General features: G+C 61.7%; 1 protein-coding gene across 2 annotated transcripts in view; it reads right to left on the bottom strand.

Moving 5' to 3' along the window:
- ANKMY1 (ankyrin repeat and MYND domain containing 1) overlaps positions 1-12,365 on the bottom strand; it is a 33,534-nt gene that overhangs the window by 7,475 nt on the left and 13,694 nt on the right. The window contains exons 7-13 of one of the 2 annotated variants that reach the window (XM_077757366.1): positions 10,823-11,280; positions 8,202-8,373; positions 7,252-7,392; positions 6,658-6,798; positions 4,922-5,029; positions 3,125-3,256; positions 1,012-1,259 (exon numbers count right to left, since the gene is read on the bottom strand). In XM_077757366.1, coding sequence (XP_077613492.1) covers positions 1,248-1,259; positions 3,125-3,256; positions 4,922-5,029; positions 6,658-6,798; positions 7,252-7,392; positions 8,202-8,373; positions 10,823-11,280 — 1,164 coding nt within the window. In that variant the 3' untranslated portion in view covers positions 1,012-1,247. Of the gene's footprint in view, positions 1-1,011; positions 1,260-3,124; positions 3,257-4,921; positions 5,030-6,657; positions 6,799-7,251; positions 7,393-8,201; positions 8,374-10,822; positions 11,281-12,365 lie in introns of those variants that run through there. The other variant, XM_077757364.1, reaches the window with a different exon arrangement.

Raw genomic sequence — 12,365 nt, 5'->3', positions numbered from 1 at the left:
CGCACAGGCGCGCACGCACAGGTGCCGGTGAGTCCGTAGGCCGGCGTGAGGGACTTCCGGCCGCACCACCGCAAGGTCCCCGGCTCGAGGCTAACCCCCGTTTCATTCACCGCACATGGCGCCCAACAGAGGTGCCCACCCCCACGCCGAGGAGGGAGGCGGTGGGTTCCAGAACAGGGTTTCACGCGTTTATAGTTTTAGTAGCATCTTAACAAAACCACAAAACCACGGGGCTCGGCGCGGCCCAGCACGACCAGACGAAAACCAGGCTGTCGTGGGCCCCCAGCCCTGCGGGGCCGCCGCTCCGGGATGCACGGCGGCCCCCAAACAGCCGGCAGAGCAGGGTGCCCGCGGGGAGGAGGCCCCAAGCCGTCCCCAAATGTGCCGACCACGTTCGCGGCCAGAACCAGAGACGCTGAAGGCCTCTCGTGTTCCAGATCCCTGCCCCAGACACATGCATTTAGCTGTGGATGCAGGGACGGGGGTGCATTTTACTGGAGGAAGCCGGCCCCCCGCTCGGCCTGTGTCGTCCTCTGCGCTGCTCACACTCACAGACACAGCCACGGTCGCAAGGGCAGGCAGCCGGCTTAAAGGACTTGCTCAGGAGTCAGGGAGGGGGACACGCGGTGGCTTCCAAATCTGCAGGCCCGGGTCAGGGCAGGAGGGTCGACGGATGCGGTCCAACGCGGGCTGACCCGGGGGGGCTGGGGAGGCCCGGCTGCCGCACGGCCCCGTCAAACACCCGATAAACGTGGACTTTCCTGGAGTGGCAGCGTGACAGACGCCCCGGCTCCGGGGAAAGTGCCAGGGAGCCCGGAAGGCGCAGGTGGTGAGCCGAGGTGTTAGTCACGGGTACAACACGGCATCCCCAGGCTGTGCCTTTAACTTTTATGTTTGTTTTAATAAAAATGATTGAGTGAATAAATTTTAAGCAATGAAATCACTGACCAACCAACTGGGGTGGCTGATCTGGGGCCAGGGGCAGGAACCCACAGGTGGGGGGGTCCCTGGTCACCAGAGAGCAGGGCAGACATCAGAGGCTCAGGGGAACACAGGAAGGCTCCCAAGGTCCAAGACACTTTAAGCGTGAAGAGGGTCCTTCCACCTGCCAAACCACCATGGAGGCAAGCTGGGGCCACGCGGGGCTGCCGCCCCGAACCCCGGGTGCAGCGCTGAGGGGCCCCGGAAACACGCCTGCAGGCGTTTCCAGGTGCTCAGAGGACACGGTCAGGGTAAAAGTGGGGGCCTCAAAATGGGATCTGGAAATAGAACCCCAAGAAAAAGAATCTTACTTTTCCAAAGAAGGCACACAGAGGGGCGCCTGGGGGGCTCAGTCGGTTAAGCGTCCGACTTCGGCTCAGGTCGTGATCTCACGGTTCGTGGGTTCGAGCCCCGCGTCGGGCTCTGTGCTGACAGCTCGGAGCCTGGAGCCTGCTTTGGACTCTGTGTCTCGCACAGCTTGGAGCCTGGAGCCTGTTTTGGACTCTGTGTCTCTCTCTCTCTCTCTGCCCCTCCCCTGCTCACGCGGTCTCTCTCTCTCTCTTTCTCAGAAATAAAACATTTTAAAAAATTAAAAAAAAACAAAGAAGGCACACAGATGTCAACAGACACAAGAAATGATGCCCCACGCTGCTCGTCATCAGGGAAATACAAATCCAAACACGATGAGATGCCGCCTCACACCTGTCAGAACGGCTAAAATTAACAACACAGGAAACAACAGGTGTTGGTGAGGATGCAGGGAAAGGGAACCCTCTGGAACGGTTGCTGGGAATGCAAACTGGCGCAGCCTCTGGAGAACAGCGTGGAGGGTCCTCGAGAAACTATCCAGCAATTGCGCTACTAGGTATTTACCCAAGGAACACAGAAATACTGATTCAAAGGGGCACATGCACCCCAGTGTTTATAGCAGCACTACAACAATAGGCAAAGTACGGAAAGAGCCCAAATGTCCGCGGCTGATGAATGGACAAAGAAGGTGTGGTACATACACACAATGGAACATTACTCAGCCGTCAAAAAGAAGGAAATTTTGCCTTTTACAAAAACATAGATGGACTAGAGAATATTACACCAAGCAAAATAAGCCACAAAGACAAACATCATGTGATCTCACTCATACGTGGACTTTAAGAAACAAAGCAGATGAACATATGGGGGGGGAGGGAAATAAACCACCAGAGACTCTTAACGACAGAGAACAAACTGAGGGCCGATGGGCGTGGGGGAGGGGCTAGATGGGGGATGGGCACCGAGAAGGCACTTGTTGGGACGAGCCCTGGGTGCCGTACATAAGGGATGAATCACTGATTTCTGCTCCTGAAACCAACCTTATACTGTACATTAGCTAGAATTTAGGTGAAAATTTTTGAAAAGCAAGAAAAGGAGTGTTAGTTCTTTTCACGTGAAGTTACACTTTTGTCGAGTGCGACAGCCTCCAGCAATCAGGGCATCGTTCCCCTCTGCTTCCCCCTCCGGAGCTCACAGCTCTCAGGACCCACAGAGGGTCCCCCGCTGGTGCCAGGGCAGGGAGGGGCCCGCGGAGAGCCGCACCCCGTGGGTGAGGGAAGGGACAGCCCTGGAAAGGGCCGTGGGAGGCCGAGCGCGGGAATGGGGGTGGTGAGGGGCAGCGGGGGACGTGCCTCGGCACTGGCGGGGCCAGAGCAGCCGAGAAGACAGAAGGGGGCTCAGGGAGCAGCACGGCTTCCCGGACCTACGAGCACAGGGTGCCCCCTGGCCTCACTGAGCCCGCCGGGAAGACAGGCCATGGCCACGACCAGGACACAGCACCCCGGGTCCCTGCCCAGGTCACAGCACCCCAATGCCTCTCCAGCAGGGCCTTGACCAGGAGACCAGGCCAATGGCCACTCTACCTAGAAGCTACAATCCTGCAGCCAAATCAGGGCGACGGCCTACGCCTTCCCTGAGACAGGCCTCTGTCTGGGCTGCTGAGCAGGTTTGAACTTGACACTTTTTAGGCCGATATAATATAAAAACAAGGATTCGGTGTTCTTTCTCAAGGATCTGAACACCACAGAGGAATGAAGGCTGGACCAAGGGACCCTACGCCCTAGGGCCTGCTGCCCCCCACGCCCACCCTGCGCGGCCGGCCCTCACCCCTCACCAGGGCCAGCCTGCTGTCCACACTCCTCTGGTGCTCATAGGTGAAGTCACAGGCGACACACAAGGCGCTGCCCAGCCCTCTGGTCAGCGGCAGGTTGGGGTCGGCTCCGTGGGACAGAAGCTCCTTCACAATCTGGACACAGACAGGCCTGTGAGCCCCCACCAGGCCCCCGAGCAAGGCATCCGCAGTTCTGAGCACAGAGATGGCCACACGGGGCCCTCACGGGGGCCACCCCTGGGCACTTGCTGTGCCCCTTACTGCTGCTGGGGCAGGGAGAGGGTATGCGGGGGTTCCCAGGGAGGGCTGCACCCACCCAAGGCAGCCCACGCCTGGCACTTTCTCTGCACACTGTCCGCCTGCTCCAAAGTGCTCCTGGCTCACATCCTGCTCTCCAGCCCAGGGGCCGGAGTGGGGCCTGGCGCACATCCCGTCAGCCCCGCATCCCTGAAACCGGTGTGCCTTTGCCCTCCGGGCACCCGAGCCACTGTGATCACCTGACCAGACGCAAAGTGAGGCACATTGCACTTGCTCCCTGCTGGGTCCCCAGCCACTGGCCCAAGTGCCACCAGGAAGCCAGGGGTGAGAGTGGCTTGCCTGGACATGACACACACTAGTGTGTGGCTCTCGCAAGAGCTTCTTTCCCCTAGAAGGCAGCTCTCTACCCTTTCATGCCCACCTACCCACCCGGGCACAGAGCAGGTGCGCCAGCCCTCGTCAGCAATGCCTCCATCATCTTCAGGCCTCTGCTGACAGGTCACCTCCCCAGGAAAACCCTCCATCATTCTCTATACCCTTATTCAGCTGTTACCGTCTTCACAGCATTCATCGCTACCTGACGTTGTGTGATACCCTGGATTGTGGTCTGTCTCCCGCAACTAAAATATAGGATCCTTGAAAGCAAGGACCTTGTTTTATTTGACACCTAATGCCTAGAATGGTGCCTGTCTGGCACAGAGTAGATGCTCAAAAACAACAGTTAAATGAAAGAGTGGATGGGTGCATGGATTATAGATCGAAGGAAGGAAAGAAAGAAGGAAGGGAGGGAGGAAAGATGCATGATGGATAAAGAACGAATGGGTAGAAGGATGGATGAGTGGGTTGGGTGAGTGGATGGATGGATGGATGGATGGATGAGTAGATGGATATGTGGATGGATGGACAGATGTGTGGTTGGATAGGTGGATGGATGGATGGGTGGGTGGATGGATGGGTGGATATGAGGTTGGATAGATGGATGAAAGGGTAGGTGGATGGACAGAGGGACGGATGGGTGGGTGTGGGTGAATCGATGGATTGATGTGTAGATACATGGGTTGGGGTAAGAGAATGGATAAATACACAGGTGCACAGATGGATGGATGAGCAGATGAACGTGTAGTTGGATGGATGGGTGGGTGTGCATGAGTAGACGAATAGATGTGTGGACAGATGGGTGGGGGTAGCTGAATGGATGGATGGGTGGTGAACATACACATCCCTGGCAGCGGCAGGAGATGGGAATTGGCCACGGTGCCTTTCCCAGTGCACTTGGTCAACACCTGGGACAAGCAGGTGTGTATCCACCCACCCTGAGGGAGCAACCACCCAGGTGAACCCCCTTCCTCACTGCTCACCGTCCTTTCTGTACCCTTTGCTGAGGAGCTCCATCCACTGGGGAGGGGACCCACCACACCCCGTCGCCCACGCTGCCTTCAAGCTGCCATGGACAACAGCAAACCCCAAGACTGAGCAGGGAGGGGGCCGCTCTGAGGCAGAAGCGCTGCAGGTGAACCATCGGTGGGTGTGGAACATGCTCACCAGGTCATTCCCACTGGCGATGGACAAGGAGAGTGGGGAGTGGCCGCTCCACAACAGGTTGGGGTTCGCTCTGTGAGAGAGGAGGAGCCGGACCGTGTCCCTGGCACACTGGGGGAGGAGGAAGGCGGGACGCCGGGTTACAGAGGTGCCCGGACTCCAGGAGCACCGGACAGTGGTCGTCAGCTCGAACGCCATAAAGTCAAGTTCGTCACTTGATTGCTACCCCCTGCACGCCAGCACCTTGTCGGTTCTGAATTTTGGGTGGATGAATGGAGGGCGGTGGATCCTCAAACTGGGAGGCGTTTTCCAAACATTCATCGTTCCTGACGCAGAGCAGAAGGGCGCATGATGCACAAATTGCCCTGAGGCTTGTTTCCAGGGGAAAGGGCAGAGTCGGGGCCCCACGACCATGGCAGCAGGACTGTCACGGGGTAGGCGTGGCCAGAGGAGCGAGCCCGGCTCCAGGGCTCAGGGACCATGTGGGACACCCGTGTGCAGCAGAAGCCCGGCCCGAGCAGAAGGGGCACCTCCTCGCCCTCCTGCCCCAGGACCCCTTCGTTTCCCCTTCTCTCCTTCCTCCTCCCCCGGAACCGCTCAAGAGAAGTGACCCTTGCAGCTTTAATTCCCAAGGGCTCTTTGAGGGCCTGGCACCCCCTCCAAGTGTGCGGACCCCGGGTGCTCCAAGCACACGCCCCTTCCCACCCCACCCCCTGGGCAGGCCAAGGAGGTGCCGGCCCAAGTCTGCTGAGGGGCTCCTGGGAAGGCCCCCCCCTCCTCCCACTGGAAAGCAGGCCTGGTGGCTGGACTGCTGCGGCCCACACCGCTCGGCACAGGGCATGACGCTGCCATCTGCCCTTGACCCACTGATGACCTAATGACCTAATGGTGATGGTGCCTCTAGTATCTCCTAGCTTTGCTTCCCCATAACGTTTCCAAATCCAGAATCAGCGCAAAGACACAGGCGTGTGGTGTGGAAGCTCTGCGCGCAGCCCAGGCTGGCATGCGCTGGCCGGGCCCCCATCAGCCGCCCCCCCCCCCAGCAGTCTCTGCTCCCAGCATGNACGTCCCCTCCCTCGCCCACCCCCCCCCCTCACACAGGCCCTCACACCCTCACAACAGGTGACTGATCACCACTCTGTGCAGGGCAGACCACGCGTGCCAGACCCGAGAAGCCGGCTGTGATCTTCATTTTGTGGCTGGGTAAACAGGCTCAGTTTACCATGTGCTCCGAGGCTTAGTGGCCTGGGCTGCACTGGCTGCCCTACAACACAGAGCTGAGGTTTGGGACCCGGTTCCCCCCAGGCCCACCTAGGCCTCCTCTGAGAGGCTCCTGCGCCGCCCGGCTGACAAGCAGTCCCCAGGACAGACAGGAGGCGGCCGCAGGCCCCAGTGCCACGGCCCAGGGCTCGGCAAGACAGGACCACGTTGGGGGCCGCGTCAGAGATGGTGGCTGAGGCCGCTGGCTCGCTGCCCTGCCCCCACCACATACGGACACACGGGCCTGCATCATGTAGGCACGCACACACAGCCTGGTCGCACGTGTACACGGATGCAAGCATACCGACTTACAAGTACAAGCACACACAGACACGCTTGCACGTGCACAAAGCGCACACGCACACACCCATGTACACGCACTTGTGTGTGCACACCACCCGAGGCACTCATGCACATGTTCAGGTGCATGTGCACACATCGCACACGCGCACCGCTCAGGCTGGAAAGGCCCAGCTCACCTTGTGGCTGTCCTCACGCTCACAGGCCACGTGCAGGGCCGTCCTGCCCCCCTCGTCGGGCACAGCTGTGTGCCCGCTGCAGTAGATGCTGTCCGGGCCTGCCTCGTTGCTGAGCTTCAGGCTTGAGGGCAACGGCTCTGGCTGTACAGACAGAGGGGACCGCACTGGCCCCAGGCCGCACCCCCATAGTACATCCCCCACCCCCGACCCCCGGCTACTGCTCCCACACTTAGCACCCGCCCGGCCAGGCTGGGGGGACACCCAGGCAGGGGCAGGCTCACACACAGACGTGTTCCCACAGTGGAGCAAGAGGGGTGGCCTCCTCCACAGACGCGGGGCCCAGCGCCATCCTGCGGAACCCTCTCGAATGCTAATGCGCATGCACCACACGCCCCAGAGAGGATCGGCTGGGCTCTGGCGCCACAGAGCTGCACACGTCCTGGGCGGCCCCCGCCGGCTTTGGGCCCCGGGAGCAGTGACCGGCCCCACGGGGGACAAGGCCAATAAAGGAAACACCGTGCACAGAGACTCCTCCTGGGGCCTGCGGCCCCGGCCCCACGCGGCCCCCGCCCCCCACGCGGCAGGACCGCGCACCTTGCTCAGCTTGTACACGTCACCCTGGTCGGCCGCCCTGGCGTCCACGTCCGTGATGGCGTGCAGCAGCAGCTCCGTTATCTTGACGCCCTCCTCCCCGGGAAGGGCAGCTGCGATGTGCAGGGGGGTCACAGCCCCCAGCTGCAGAGGCCACGCGGGCAGGGGTGAGGGTCCGGCTCCCGGGTGAGCAAAACCCCCAGGCTGANCACCGCGATGCCCGCCCCCAGCGGCCACGGACCACGTTCAGTTCCATCCGCCGGGCCTGCCGACGCGAGGGGGCCCAGGGCGCGGCTTCACTGCAGCCGGGGTCCCTCCCGCCCTCGGAGAAGCCCGCCCGTCCCTTCCCTGCCCAGGCAGCCCTCCGGCCACCGCTGGGCCACACGAGGTGCACGCCCAGGGGCCAGCCTGGAGGGGGCCCCCCAGGAGCAGGCAGCGCAAGGGGGCAGGGCCGGGGGCTGTCTGTGCCCCCAGGGAAACAGGAGGCGCCCTTGGAGAAGATTCCGGAGGACGTCAGGCGCTCTCCTGGCACTCTCCCCCTCCTCCCCTACTGTCTACCCCCAGGGTTTCACAGAGCCCAGCGGCCCTGGGAAGAGGAATGTGGAAATAACAGAGTGGGAGTGAATGAATGAAGGCAAGAATAAGCGAACGGTAGCCGAGCCCCCTGGCTACAACCGTGGTTCCCAAGGCAGAGTCCCATCAGCAACCCTGGAAGCTTATCGCGAGGCTCCCCGGGTCTGCCACGCACATGCCACTCCCCCGCAGCCACGTTCCCGGACGCTCAGGAAGGAAGGGGTGCTGGGCCTGGGAGACCCACCTGGCCCTCAGCAGGGGCACCGAGCCGCAGCTGAGGGCAGAGCCTGCAGCCTTGGCCGCACCCACGCCCTCCAGCTGCTCACCGCTCAGGAGCCCCTGCAGCCTCACCTGCCCGCACCCCTGCCCCCCGGTCCTACCTCAGCCGGGAGCTGGACGTCCGTCCTGGCCCCGTTCTCCAGCAGCAGCCTCACCCCGGCCGCGTCTCCGGCCTTCACGGCGAAGAAGAGGGCCTGCATGGGCACGCGGCACAGGTTGGGGTCCGCGCCTCGGCGCAGCAGGAGCTCCATGGTCAGCCACCTGTTTCTGTGTCTGCAAGGACCGGGGTGACGCAGTCACAGCCGGGGGACAGGCACAGAACAGCACCCCCGTCAGGACCAACGTTCCCTGGTAAAGGAGGCTCAGGAACGCGTAGCACCCGGGCCCGGCCTTCACGGCCTTTCCCAGAGCCACCCAGGGCCCTGCCTTCCCGAGGCTGCGAGCCACCCCCCGACCAGGGTTGCCCCCAACTCCACACCTGAGCCGCCCTCCCCGGCCAGGGCTGCCCCCCCATCTCCACACCTGAGCTGCCCCCCGAGAACAGGGCCGCCCCCTCATCACACCTGAGCCGCCCCCCACCAGGCTCGAGTCCGGACGCAGCCCTGCCCTGCCCCAGCCTCAGGTGCTCACTCAGCCTTACGGGGGGGGCTATGAGGTGATGACATGGAGCACCTAGTCCATGTAGGGCACCACCCTGTACCCAGACGTGCAGGCATGCACACACACCACACACACCGCACAGGCATGCACGTACCACACACACTGCATGCACACATTCACACATGCAACACACATGCATACCACACATGCGCGTCTGCACACATGTGCACATACACGCATGTGCATCACACTCACAACTCACATGCATGCCACATACACATGTGCACACCACACACAACCTACCTACACATACACACCGAGAACACACTTGCACGCACACACGTGCCACGTACATGCCACATCACACACAGAGAGAACACATATACGCACACAATACGCTCACAATACACACACCCACACATGGATACCACATGCATCCATATACACAGACAACACATGTACACACACACACTGCACATACAAGTGCACGTACATGCATATACAGCAGCCCCACTGTTGTAGGCAGGAAGAAGGTCAAGGTGACGAGCCAAGCAGGCTTTGGGAACAGCTAAGGGCAGGAAGGTAGAGGGTCGGCCAGCCCTGCTGACCCCGGCCCGGCACAGAACCAGAGGGGCCGGCGAGGAGGCAGGACACGCAGCGCCTGTCTCAAGCAGCGGCTCTCAAACTTCCTGCTCTTGGGACCCCTCTATACTCCTAAAATCCTTTGAAGACCCCCCAAAACCTTTGTTCACACAGGCTCCACTCATCCACGTTGTATTACAAACAAAATGAGAATTTTTTAAAACACTTGCTAATACATTTAAAGAATAACAAGCCCCTTGTAGATGAATGAAGATAATTTATGAAAAATGCCACGTCTGCGACATCAGGGCCTGGTCACGTGGGAAGACCCGCCCTCCCCGGTGTTGACACGTGTCATTAGACAACACGGGGGGGAGGGGTGCACAGGCTCCAAGATTCCCGTTTCCACTTGAGAGCCGGAGCGGCACTGAAACGTCACCGCCGGCCACACACACCGTGAGCTGAAGTGCAAGGCTAGGCACGTGCGTGAGCACAGCAACCGTGGTGTGCCAGTTGGTCATCTCACGTGTAAGCGTGGTGTCACTCTTACGTGCAAGCGCCCTGCACCACTGTCGTGATCGGAGAAGCGCTTCCTCGAGCACATGGCCCTGCTGGTTTGGGGCAGACGTGCCTCGGGCACCCCTCCTGTCTCCGCACGCACACGGAGTGGAGAGGCGCCGACTCGGGCTTAAGGAGATGACGGAACACTGTCGCGTCATCAAGTGGAGGGTCAATCTCACTCTCTCTTGTGCACGCGTGCTGGCGAGGAGACACGGCATGGGTGTCGCGCAGGGAACGCACATGAAGTCTGAGGGTCATCAGAGAAGCATGTGCACCCACAGACTCCCTGCGAGGGTCTGGGACACCCGGTGGGGACCAGCATGTGTGAGTGTAGAGGACGGCTGTGCAGGGCAAGTGAGGGGGCAAGTGTGTGCACATGGGTTGTGCAAGCCCATGTGGGAGTGCGTGTGTGAATGTGTAGGACAAGTGTGGGGGTGTGCGTGGGGGATGGGTGAGTGAGTGGGGGTGCATGTGAATGTGTGTGGGTTGTGAGTGTGCATGTCCGTGGGGGTGTGAGGGTGCATGTGGGTGTGTGCGGGTGCATGTGAGTGTGTATGGGTGTGGGTTGTGAGCGTGTGTCCCTGGGTGTGTGGGTGCATGTGGTTGTGTGCGGGTGAGGGTTGTGAGTGTGCATGTCCGTGGGTGTGTGCGGGTGCGTGTGGGGGTGTGGGGGTGTGCAGGTGGGGGGACACACCTATATGAGCACCTGCCCGGTGCCCCCCACCTTGGAAGCCAGGGCACATTTAGCCTCTCACGGTCACCGTCCCCCTGATGTCACAACTGGGCCCCAGCCGCGAGCCACGCACAGAATGCCCTCGCTGAGCCCCCCAGGGGCGGAGCCCTGCCGGCTCTCAGGGTGTGGGACACACACGTCCGGAACCACCCCCTCCTGGTGGCCAGGGAGGTGATGCGGGCCCACAGAGCAGGAGGTCGGCCCCGAAAGTGCCCCCGGCCCGCCGCCCGCACCCCAGCGACTTACTCTACCATGGCCAGCGCCATCTTCCTCACGGTGCCCTTGTCGGGGCCGGTGGCGCTGCAGGAGGGGCCCTTCAGCGCGCTGTGGGCCTGGGCGCTCCTCTCCAGGAGGTCCTGGGACAGCTCGAAGGAGAAGTCGCGCACACAGATGGCGGACTCAAAGTCCGCCTCCAGGCCGCCCAGCGTGCGCCCGTCCGGACTGCCCCTCACGCTGCCCAGCCCCAGGTCCAGGTCGCTGGTGCTGCCACACGGGGACACGGAGTCCTGCTTCTGGGGGCTGCTCCCCGGGCTGGGGGACCCCCGAGGCAGCCGGGCGCCCGGAGAGAGAAGGTCCTTGCTGCCGCACGCGCCGGGCTCCCGGCTGCCTGGGGTGGACACCACGTCCTCAAAACAGATGGGCTCCATGGCCATTTCGGGGAATGAGAAGCAAAGTTTGGGAATCACTGGCACAGCTGGAGCTTCCTTTGGAAAGTACCAAAAACAAAAACAAACGAAAAAACATGAGAAAGAAAGAAATCAGAAGAAAGAAGTCAGAGTGACAGCCCCATCCAACCAATGTCTCTAGCAGGGGCCAGCGCTCAAGGCTGGGAAGCGGCCTTCAAGGCCTCTAGCTGACAACACTAAAGCACTTTGCAAAACCTAGGGAGGGAGGCACACATCTCCGGGGCCTCGCACAGAAGCCTGAGCCACAGAGCAGCCACCAGCCACGCGTGGCAACTGAGCTTGCAACCTGAGGCCCGTCCCAAACTGGTGTGTGCGTGGCCAGCGATGAGCACAGAACGTCTCCCTGTCTTCATGCTGATGACACGCTGAAATGATACATCGCGGGACACTGGACGCTGGCTAAATAAGATACACCGTCAACATCAATTCCACCCTTTCGACCTCTCTCTACGGCGGTTCCTAGAGGCACCTGAACGACACTCACGACCGGCAGTGGGGCTCACGCCTCAGTCCTGCCCGCGGAGGCCACCCTGCGTGCCCGATCCGCAGCCTCTCCACCCCCAGTGTGGCCCGGGGACCCGCAGCGTCCGCGTGGCCAGGGATGCAGACCCTGGGCCCCACCTCAGCCCCGGGGGCCCACCCTCCTGTGACCCACCTCTGTGAAGGGCCGGACGGCAGCCGGAGGCGGCTCCAGGGGCCAGGGGCCTCTGCCAGGACGAGGGCACAGGGTGCGGGCGGCAGAGGGCGCTGCCCCCCAGAGGCGCCGGCGAGGCCGCCGGGGAGAGCGGCCCGGCTGCCGGGAAAGGCCGGGAAAGGCCGGGAAAGGCCGGGAGCCTGCCTTGGGCTGGAAGGGCGTGAATTCTCAGCCTCGTGCGGCCTGGGAACTCGTCTGGTCTGGGTGCACCATCTCCAGTCTACAAGGACGCGTACGCGGGACCCTGGGGAAACTGCCTGGAGGGACCCCTCGGGACTCGGGACGATTTTCAGGTGAGATGCTAGCGCCCGTGGCGTGTCGAGGGGGAGAGAGAAGAACGCGCCTTCGGCCCCCGTCTCTGGCTGAGGCGACCTGACGTGGAACTGCGCCACGGTGCGCACAGCCGGGG

Source organism: Crocuta crocuta, unplaced genomic scaffold, assembly GCF_008692635.1.
Source record: "Crocuta crocuta isolate KB4526 unplaced genomic scaffold, BGI_CrCroc_1.0 scaffold290, whole genome shotgun sequence".
NCBI lineage: Eukaryota > Metazoa > Chordata > Mammalia > Carnivora > Hyaenidae > Crocuta > Crocuta crocuta.
Note: the sequence above shows the minus strand (reverse complement) of the source record. Positions and strands in the feature narration are given on the sequence as shown.